This window comes from Palaemon carinicauda, chromosome 8, assembly GCF_036898095.1.
Source record: "Palaemon carinicauda isolate YSFRI2023 chromosome 8, ASM3689809v2, whole genome shotgun sequence".
Lineage (NCBI taxonomy): Eukaryota > Metazoa > Arthropoda > Malacostraca > Decapoda > Palaemonidae > Palaemon > Palaemon carinicauda.
Genome location: NC_090732.1, coordinates 129,931,727 through 129,942,395, shown reverse-complemented (window position 1 = coordinate 129,942,395; position 10,669 = coordinate 129,931,727). Strand labels below are relative to the sequence as shown.

The 10,669-nt window shown below is 42.0% G+C and overlaps 1 protein-coding gene across 2 annotated transcripts in view; it reads left to right on the top strand.

The window, feature by feature from the left end:
• LOC137645917 (proliferation marker protein Ki-67-like) overlaps window positions 1-10,669 on the top strand; it is a 78,726-nt gene that overhangs the window by 60,538 nt on the left and 7,519 nt on the right. For both annotated transcript variants that reach the window (XM_068378963.1, XM_068378964.1), the window contains exon 7: window positions 7,743-7,805. In XM_068378963.1, the coding sequence (XP_068235064.1) occupies window positions 7,743-7,805 (63 nt within the window). The remainder of the gene's footprint in view (window positions 1-7,742; window positions 7,806-10,669) is intronic.

Sequence of the window (10,669 nt, the reverse complement as noted above, 5' to 3'; positions counted from 1 at the left end):
GTAAATCACAAAAGAAAAAACTCCCTAAGGGCATTAATAAACCAAGATATAGATAATGATTAAGAATTCCACTAAAACAATTAGACAAGACAAATTTCATCTTTTAAAAGACGGCATTATTTTCTTGGTATATGTTGGCAAACTATATATGTCATAGATGGAGAGGTGATTAATATTCAGTATGTGAGTCTGGGTTGTTTATTCCATCTGGGAATAATGTCAACCAATTTATTACAAATATTTTCCTCACTCAGACTTCCAAGAGGATGAGCATTCGCTTATGATGGTCTCCCATCTCCTAGGATGGCTTTATAATCTTTTTGTTTTAGCGATATATACACAGTTATTTTTCAATATTAAACTTAGCCGGTGATCATATAGCTGCAACTCTGTTGCTCGACAGAAAAACCTACGGTCAAAATACGCCAGCGATCGCTATGCAGGTGGGGGTGTACATCAACAGCGCCATCTGTCGAGCAGGTACTTAGTACTCCAAGCAAACAAAGAACCAATTTTCTCTCTGTCGGGCTACCGGCAAGACCTACTAATACGCTTTTACTAACTGGATTTGTTTTCACAACTATTTGGTGAAGTACACTATTCTAGTTTTGAGCTTTCGCTATGCAGGGGTTTTATCTTCATCTCAAAACTTGAACTCGTTTTGGATAGATTTAATTATGGTGACAAAGAGAGAATGGACTCTCTTTCACTTTTAAATGGCCGACCCTTCCCTTAGACGGAAGTGTGTTTAGGTTTTTAGTAATTTTGCTTAACACGTTATAGATCTATATATTTTATATCTCTCCGCCATTATTAGGCCTCTTCGATTAACTTTCCATTTATTATAAACATATAAAAATAAATTTTTATGTTTTGTTTACTGTATATGCGACCTTTCCTGATAGTAGGCGGTCCTAACTTGGAACCGAAGTTAATCAACGTTGAGCCCGTTATATCGTATTTAGCCTTTAAAGAATTTAAAATTTTTTAAATTTAATGTTTTATGAAAGAATTTCTTTGATAGTCTTCGTACTGTTTTCAAAGATGAACTAACGTTTAGTTTTTTAGACTACGCAGTTGTTGACGTTCAGGACGTTCAACATGCGCTCTATCGTTACGATAGAGAGAGAGTGTATCACGGTTTCACTTTGCAGTAAGAGTAAATCGATTCTGACGTTTTGTTCATTCTTTCTTAGCTTAAATGTTATAAATTCTAATTTAAAGGAACTTTTTAATTGAAAAACCTTTCAGTTTTTTCCTTTAGTCAAATAACATGTTTTTTTGACGAAATATAATTGGGCTCTTCTCTTAGGTGCGAAATCAAGAGAGAAAGAGAGAGAGAGATAGAGACGGAGGGAGAGAGAGGAGAGAAAACGTTCCGTTCAAGCGGGTAACGTTGTTCTCGTGTTACTCTCGTCCCTAGTCGCTGTACGGGGAAGAAGGTAAAACGTTTCTAGGGTTCTATTCTTGTCCCCAGGCTATGTGCGGTGAGAGATTGTAAACGTAGTTTATTTGAAAGAGTGTTTAGTCTTTCCCAGCCACTGAATTTTTTATCTTTATATATGTTTTCTGTTTTTTGCTAGTATTAATAGCTGCATTATACGACTGATTTCGCAATTACTACCTTTTAATGAAGGGTAGAATTGCGTGTTTCAGGTTGAAATCAGTAAAAGTTTCGATTTCAGGGTAATAAGTGCAAAACAGAAAATCGAAGTGATAAAGTGATATGCGCAAAGTGTTACAGTGTTGCGTCCGAGGGTTCGTCTGTTCGTGCCTGTCGTTCACCTAGTCCGGGACCTCTTGCAAGCTCCCAAGCCCAGGGGAGAAGTAATGTCGAACGACTTATGGGTTCGTCAGGCCTTGATCAACGAACAGACGTTTTCCTCCGTGGTTTCGGGCGTATCTACCCAAGATCGCCCCACCCACACAAAGACGAGAGAGCCCATTTTTTTCTCGTCTGCGGAAGAGGTTTCTCGTAAGAAACTATGGACCAAGGTCTCGCAGCTTATTAAGCGCAAGTCGGTCCCTTCCGCGCAAGTCCAACGGCCCAGTTGTAGCCACTGGGTCAGTTCGGACTCGCTGCAGTCTTCCGACGACTGCTCACCTCCTAAGAGAGCAAAGCGGTACCGCATCAGGCAGTCACACCGTCTGTTGCCGCACCTGCTCCTGTAGACCCTAAGTGGTCTGTGCTGCAGACCATGCAGTCTCAGTTAACGTCATTGATGCGGGACTTTCGTGCGGAGAAGGTTGACATTGCACCAACCTCTAGCCTACAACCAACACGGTTGTGCGTCCTGTGGACGCTGAGGCAACCTTCTGCCGCACTCCAGCTGAGAGAGTCCCGCCACCCATGCGTTCCAGTGTACCCTGCCAGCCGCATGTTGACGTTCAGTAACGCACGGAACCTTCCGTTTACGTTCGCGAGGTACAACAACAGTCTAAGTTGTTTTGTTTTGACGCGGTGCGTCAACCTCCGCATTCTAGAGTTGTTTTGACTGCTCAGTATAGACAGTCAAAGCAGTCTCGAGTGAACACTGTATGTCCTCACGCACCTGTTGTGGTTGACAGTGCAGTTGTTGACAGTTCACAGACTGTCAAGCAGTTACATGACGTTGCCTTCTGGTCTGCTACTAATGCACCAGTGAGAGACTCACTGAGATAACCTAGCTTTTATCGGACAAGGTTCCTGTAGATGAGAAAGTGCTGTTCTCCCTCCTACTGATATTCCTTTGAGGACTCTGTCATTTGGAGAGGAGCCTTAAGCTGCTTAGCCTCCTATGGACTTTAATTAAATCATGATGATTTTTTAAGGATCTTCGTCCGGATCTTGTAACTGCTGCTCCTCGTTCGCCTAAACGTCAGAACTTACACTAGGCCTAGCTACTTCGAAGCCGTTGTTGTTAAGCTAGTGCTCTCTCGCTCTCCTAGAGAGCGTTACGTTGGCTAGGCGACTGGTTTTTGCACCAGGAGGAGTTTTAGGGATACAGCCTTTGATTTCCCTTCTTTTAAACTGGCTTATAGAGCGAGAGTCTGATAGGACACGAGAGAAGTTCTCGGCTTGGGAGTTCATGCCTCTGCCCAGATAGACTTCTCAAGTCTGGTAGACTCGCCCTGGCGCCTAGCCAGGAGACGCTCCAAGTTGTTTACAGGTCAACTTCTCAACTTTTGTCGAGCCTTTGAAGTTTGCTGTACTATTATGTCACACATAACAAGGCTTCCTGGGATGGTAAATGGTTCCGCCTCAGTCGCTAACCCCGTCTGTTGCCACACCTGCTCCCGTAGACCCTTAATGGGCTTTGCTGCAAGACATGCAGTCCAAGCTTGTGTCCTTGATAGAGGACTTAAATGCGGAGAAGAACCTTCTGGCCAACAACCTTCCAACCGGTCGGTTGTGCGCCCTGTTGACGCTGAGGTAACCTACTCGCGTCTGCCAGTTGAGGTGGTTCCTCCACCGATGCGACCCAGTGTGGGTTGCCAGTCGCACGTTGACGTTAAGCGACGCTCGGAGGTGGTTGTTGACGTTCAGTGTGTCACTAGGAAGACGTTCAACAACCAGCAGAGGTGACTTGTTGTGACGCAGTGCGTCAACCTCAGCAACCCGGTAGGGTGTTGACTGCACAACCCAGACAGTCTAGACAGTTTCGGGTTGACGCTGTACTTCCTCGCGCACCCATGGTTGTTGACAGTTCACAGACTGTGCAGCAGTGCCATGATATTGCGTCCGGCTCCGTCACGCATCCACCAGTGCGACCGGATTCAGCGAGTCAGACGTTGCCCACTCCGTTGCCGTTTCCTCATCAGTTTCGGATGAGGAACCCTCTGATGAGGACGTTGCTGAACAAGACGATCAACCCCCAGCCCTGCTATCCATCCAGAAGATGCTGAAGAAGGAACGCTGCCCAGTCAGGCTGTGGATGAGTCTGGTAGGGACACTGTCATCCGTGGATCAATTTGTGTCACTAGGAAGACTACACCTCCGTCCTCTTCTATACCATCTAGCTTTTCACTGGAAAAAGGACAAGACGCTAGAAGCGGTCTCGATCCCGGTTTCCGGAAAGATAAAGTCTTGTCTGACTTGGTGAAAGGACTATATCAACCTTAGAGAGGGTCTTCCCTTGACTGTTCAGACTCCCAACCACGTTCTCTTCTCGGACGCATCGGACGTAGGCTGGGGTGCGACATTAGACGGTAGGGAATGCTCGGGATTATGGAACTCGAGTCAAAGGACAATGCATTTCAACTGCAAGGAGCTACTGGCAGTACGTCTGACCTGGAAAAGCTTCAGGTCTCTCCTTCAAGGCAAAGTGGTGGAGGTGAACTCGGAAAACACCACGGCTTTGGCGTACATCTCCAAGCAAGGAGGGACCTACTCTCTGACATTGTACGAGATCGCAAGGGACCTCCTCACCTGGTCAAAAGGTCTAGACATTTCACTAGTAACGAGGTTCATCCAAGGCAACTTGAATGTCATGGCAGATTGTCTCAGTCGGAAGGAACAAATAATTCCAACAGAATGGACCCTCCACAAGGATGTATGCAAGAGACTTTGGGCCACCTGGGGCCAGCCAACCATAGATCTCTTCGCAACCTCGATGACCAAGAGGCTCCCAATATTTTGCTCACCAATCCCGGACCCAGCAGCAGTTCATATAGATGCCTTTCTACTAGATTGGTCACATCTAGATCTATATGCATTCCCTCCGTTCAAGATTGTCAACAAGGTACTGCAGAAGTTCGCCTCTCACGAAGGGACAAGGTTGACGCTAGTTGCTTCCCTCTGGCCCGCGAGAGAATGGCTCACCGAGGTACTTCGATGGCTAGTAGACGTTCCCAGAACACTTCCCCTAAGGGTGGACCTTCTACGTCAGCCACGCGTAAAGAAGGTACACCAAGGCCTCCACGCTCTTCGTCTGACTGCCTTCAGACTATCGAAAGACTCTCGAGAGCTAGAGGCTTTTCGAAGGAGGCAACCAGAGCGATTGCTAGAGCAAAGAGAACATCCACCCTTAGAGTCTACCAATCGAAGTGGGAAATCTTCCGAAACTGGTGCAAGTCAGTATCCGTATCCTCGACCAGTACCTCTGTAACTCAAATAGCTGACTTTCTCTTATATCTGAGGAAAGAACGATCTCTTTCAGCTCCCACTATCAAGGGTTACAGAAGCATGTTGGCATCAGTCTTCCGTCACAGAGGCTTAGATCTTTCCAACAATAAAGATCTACAGGACCTCCTTAAGTCTTTTGAGACCACGAAGGAGCGTCGTTTGGTTACACCTGGTTGGAATTTAGACGTGGTACTAAGATTCCTTATGTCAGACAGGTTCGAACCGCTACAATCAGCCTCCCTGAAAGATCTCACCTTTAAGACTCTTTTCCTGATATGCTTAGCACAGCTAAAAGAGTCAGTGAGATTCATGCCTTCAGCAAGAACATCGGATTCTCATCCGAAACGGCTACATGTTCTACAACTTGGTTTTCTAGCCAAACACGAGCTGCCTTCTCGACCTTGACCAATATCGATCGATATTCCAAACTTATCGTATGGTTGGAAATGAACTAGAAAGAGTCTTATGTCCTGTAAGAGCTCCTAAGTTCTATTTAAAAACCTTTACGAGGCCCGTCTGAAGCTTTATGGTGTTCAGTTAAGAATCCATCTTTGCCTATTTTATCAGACTGTTAATACGAGAAGCTCATTCCCATCTGAATGAGGAAGACCAAGCTTTGCTGAAGGTAAGGACACACGAAGTTAGAGCTGTCGCAACTTCCGTGGCCTTTAAACAAAATAGATCTCTGCAAAGTATAATCGACACAACCTATTGGAAAAGCAAATCAGTGTTCACGTCTTTTTATCTTAAGAATGTCCAGTCTCTTTACGAGAACTGCTACACTCTGGGACCATTCTTAGCAACGAGTGCAGTAGTGGGTGAGGGCTCAACCACTACAATTCCCTAATTCCATAACCTTTTTAATCTTTCTCTTGAAATGTTTTATTATTGTTTTTGGGTTGTCCGGAAGGCTAAGAAGCCTTTCGCATCCTACTTGATTTGGCGGGTGGTCAAAGTCATTTCTTGAGAAGCGCCTAGATTAGAGGTTTTGATGAGGTCCTGTTGTATGGGTTGCAACCCTTGATACTTCAGATCCTAGGGGGTCGCTCAGCATCCTAAGAGGATCGCGTGGCTCCGTAAGGAAGACGTACTTAAAAAGGCAGAGTAATTGTTCAAGTCCACTTCCTTACCAGGTACTTATTTATTTTATGTTTGTTATTTTGAATAACTGCTAAAATGAAATACAAAATACTTAGCTCATAATAATGTAAACATGTAATGCTGGTCTCTACCCACCCCCCTGGGTGTGAATCAGCTATATGATAACCGGCTAAGTTTAATATTGAAAAATGTTATTTTTATTAATAAAATAAATTTTTGAATATACTTACCCGGTGATCATATATTAAAGGACCCTCCCTTCCTCCCCAATAGAGACCCAGTGGACCGAGGAGAAAATTGGTTCTTTGTTTGCTTGGAGTACTAAGTACCTGCTCGACAGATGGCGCTGTTGATGTACACCCCCACCTGCATAGCGATCGCTGGCGTATTTTGACCGTAGGTTTTTCTGTCGAGCAACAGAGTTGCAGCTATATGATCACCGGGTAAGTATATTCAAAAATTTATTTTATTAATAGAAATAACATTTTGTTGATTGGTTGTCTTTATTTTAAAAATTCTAATGAAATACAGCTCAACTAAAGTTATAAATAAATTCCGGTCGCAGTTGGGTGTAACTCCAATCATGTGTGACAGATGACAATATAAGTAGACTTACTTTGTGAGACTGTATGTCACCGCATTACTGCCACTGTGCCAGTTGCTGTCTAGTTAGGCTCCGCCCACAACTACATCTTATACGTTTCATTGTTTATACATTACTATGGTGACTAAAACACTCATTTAGTAAAATTAAATTTTTACTCTCCATTTTTATCATAATTAAAGATTATTCGGTTAATTTTTCCATAATGATCTAGCTGATATTTTGATAAAAAATATATTAGTAATTCTCAGAAATCATGCTTTATGAACTGTATCTTTTATGGAGCGAAGTTTCAAAATGCTTTGTCCTGGGAACTTAGTCTCATTAGAAATGTGAAGAATGTAAGAGTTGCCAGTGAGTGATTTTCAAATGAAAATCACTGAATTTAGGTATCACGAGTTTTGCTGTATACTGTACATATAGCATTTACTACATAACTGGCTATCTATGAGATGGAGTGATTCTGTAACAAAGGGTAAATTTGCTATGATGAAGACTCCTATACTCAATATACCAGTCTACCTCATCTAGGTACTCTTTTTATTAGGTACGCCTAGCTGTTCCTACGCAAATACAAACCCTCATCATTTAATATGGATTAGCCTGTCGAAGGGATTTCTTCCCTCTATGTATTTTTTTAGCCCATATTCTACTGACACAAAGTCCACTGAGATGTTAATTTACCCAGTGTTTATCAGTGTATTTTAGTTTAATTCAGATCCCATGAAATAGAATTTGCCAAGTCATGCTAGCGCTTTTTAGATTAGTTGACATGTCTTATGCCTTTACATATGAATGTTTTAGTTTTGGAATATTGGTATAGAATTTTGAAATATAAGGTAAAAGGATATATTTAATCATTGAGGGAATAAAAGAAAATAGGTAAATATTATTTCAATTAGTTCTTTAATAATTGTTATCATTATTTTTCAGGATAGAGGAAGCTCCTGTTTCGAAAGCTAGAAGAGGATCTAAACGGAAAGATATTATGGAACAGTAAGTTGGCTATTTTTGTTGCTGTAAAAGATTAATTTATTTCCTACAACTCATTGATTACATTTGGACTTAATTTCTGTGAAAAAGTTCTCTCTGGCATTTATCTTCTGATGTCCTGGTTCAAAAAAGAAAATAGTCAAAAACAACGATTCACCTTTATGTACCTCAGACTCATTGGTATATAGCAAATGTGATCCTTATTCTTTAATGTGTCTCAACGTAATGATGCATATCTGACAACGTATTTTGGCCATCACAATACAACCAGTACACATATTTATGATCAGACAGACTTGGCTATTAGCTATCTTGCTACATGAATAATTACCTTGTGTAATGTTGAAATCTACACCAAAAAAAGGTAGAATATAAGTATCTTTCCCAAGGGAAAGTATGTGAATTTAAAGATTTCAAATTGATAATGGTTATATAATTGATCAAAACAAGGACTGGATATCTTTATTTGATATCCCTAGTCATTGTGTCATTTATATTTTACATGTAAAACATAATTTTGATACGATTTGTCCTTATGCTTACCAGGTCTCATTATTGTACTTGCTTCTATCACAGAGGCAGGCTGGGGTTTGTCCTGCTATCGACTTATAGTTAGGCAATATGTAGCCATTAGAGTGAGATTCTATTGTTTGTTAAACCTTTCAATCCAATAAGACTTATTCTATTTTTGTCCCGAAGTTAATTCTCCTTAACGTAAGTTATGAACATTCTTTGTCTTGGCGAGTGTTAATGGGGAATATTGGCTGGTGGGCGATTTGAAACAAGGGTGGTGTTAGACAGGATATATTTGAGTTTACTTACAGAAGTCAGGGCACTGTTGACGCTGTCCTGCCTTCATGTTCGTGTAATATTTTCTCTTTGAAATTTCAGTGTATACTGTTGAATATTTACAGTACCCTAGTTCAAGAATAAAATCAAAATGCTAAAGGTTGTTTCTAATAGTGTGCGTAAGGGACAAAAGTATCGACTACATTAAACACATTATTGCGTTAAAAAAAATCATGACTGAAAAAAAGATAATTGTGCTTCATTAAAGTATTCTTTACTTTTGTTTTCAATTTTGGGTGCATTCCAACCATCAACTTTTAGCGAATTTTACTCTACAGTATCAGTGAATGTTGTCAGATACATACGTTAGTGTTTTGTTACTATGCAAAGCGTAGTGTGGTGATGACCTTGTTATGAGTCGTCTTACCTTGTACTAAAGCCGTGTTAATAATGTAAACTTCCTTTGAAAAGTAGTATGAACTGAAATATGTTGATAGAAAGTACATGAATAGAATGTACTACAGTACAGTGTGTTCATCAACCGTAGTTAGGTGATGGTTTGCTAGTTAATAGGTTATCAGTTGCCCCACCCTAGGGCAGCAAGCATTCGCGGGTTATTGCTTTTTGCGCCTGTCTGTTACCTAACCCCTGCGATTAAGGAGGGAAGGCTATACCTTGTACTCGGGCTGCCTCTGCTGTGATCTGTGACAGGGATTATCCCTCCAGTTGTCGTTAGTCTTCGTTAGTCCCTGATTACATACTGGGTTCTGTCCTTGGGGTAGAACAGGCGTAGTCAGGGGTGTTGTAACTTAAACCTTATGACCTCTTGCCACATCTTATGCCCTGGCTGGATGTCCTGAGGACTCTAGACCATGGTCCAGTGACTTTGGAGACGGATTACCCTAGTCAGAGAGCTCCTTTGTGCAGATCCTTGCTCTCATCCGAGTGTATTGGCCTAGGGGAGGTTGGCACCTCTTTTTTGGGCAGAACCTCAGTCACTGATCAGCCCTTTGATGCTTCTCAAGGCCCCCTTCAAGTTGCCATTCTCAGATCTCTCTGAGTTTATCCCTGGATCAAATTGACAATCAGATCTTAGGAATGAGAACTCACTTGAGTCCGATTGGTCAAATAAGATTTAAACCCCCCCCCCCCCCCCTTCTGCTGGCAGCATAGGTTCTACATGCAAGAGAACACTTATCAGCCCCTGTGTAGTTTGACCTGTTTGTGTGCACATAGAAATATTCAAGGCAAAAGTTATGCCCTTCTTGGTCTCTTGAGTTGACGGCCATGGTGGTTTCTGCCTTCTTCCTCCATTGTGTTTCCTGGCTCAACCAGTGGTCAGGAGCTTTAATGTACTGTACTTTGCAAAGGCAATGGGGCTATCATCCACAGAATCTTGGAGAAGTACAAAATCTTGTGCTGTCTAGTGGGAAGGCTGTTATTTTTGTGGCTCACAAGTCAGCAAACAAGTGGGCTAACTGGGTTTTGAAGAGCCTGTATGCGTTAGTTCCCTGTTTCTCAAAAATAATTACCACAAGAGGTGGCGTTGCTGCAGGTGCCACGTCTTTCCTTCCTAGGAGTCATGTGCAAGCAGTGATGGAAGCTTGGAGGATTGCTTCACACGACTGATCCAGTACAGTCAGGTTCCACTCTTCGTGAGTTTTAGGGAAGACAGGCACGAATTCACGTATATTTGGTGCCGTAGGGTGGGATAACTCCTAACCTAACATATCTGTCAATTAACACACCAAGTTCTGCCTAATATGGGTTTTACTTGGTTTTTTTTACAGTATAAATTATTTTAATCAAATCAGTAAGTGTACAGTACAGTGATACCTCGGTACTCGACCATAATCCGTTCGAGATCCGTGTTCGACCTCCGATTTGTTCGAGTACCGAATTTTTTTTCCCCATAAGAAATAATGGTATATATTCTATTCCGTTCCCAAGCACTCGAACAGGCCCAAAATATTAATAAAACGTGTACCTAAACAACAATAATTATCTAAATGTGTATGAAATTGGTCAGAAAATCCTATAAAACAATTTTAAACCATTTACTGTACTAAAATAAAACA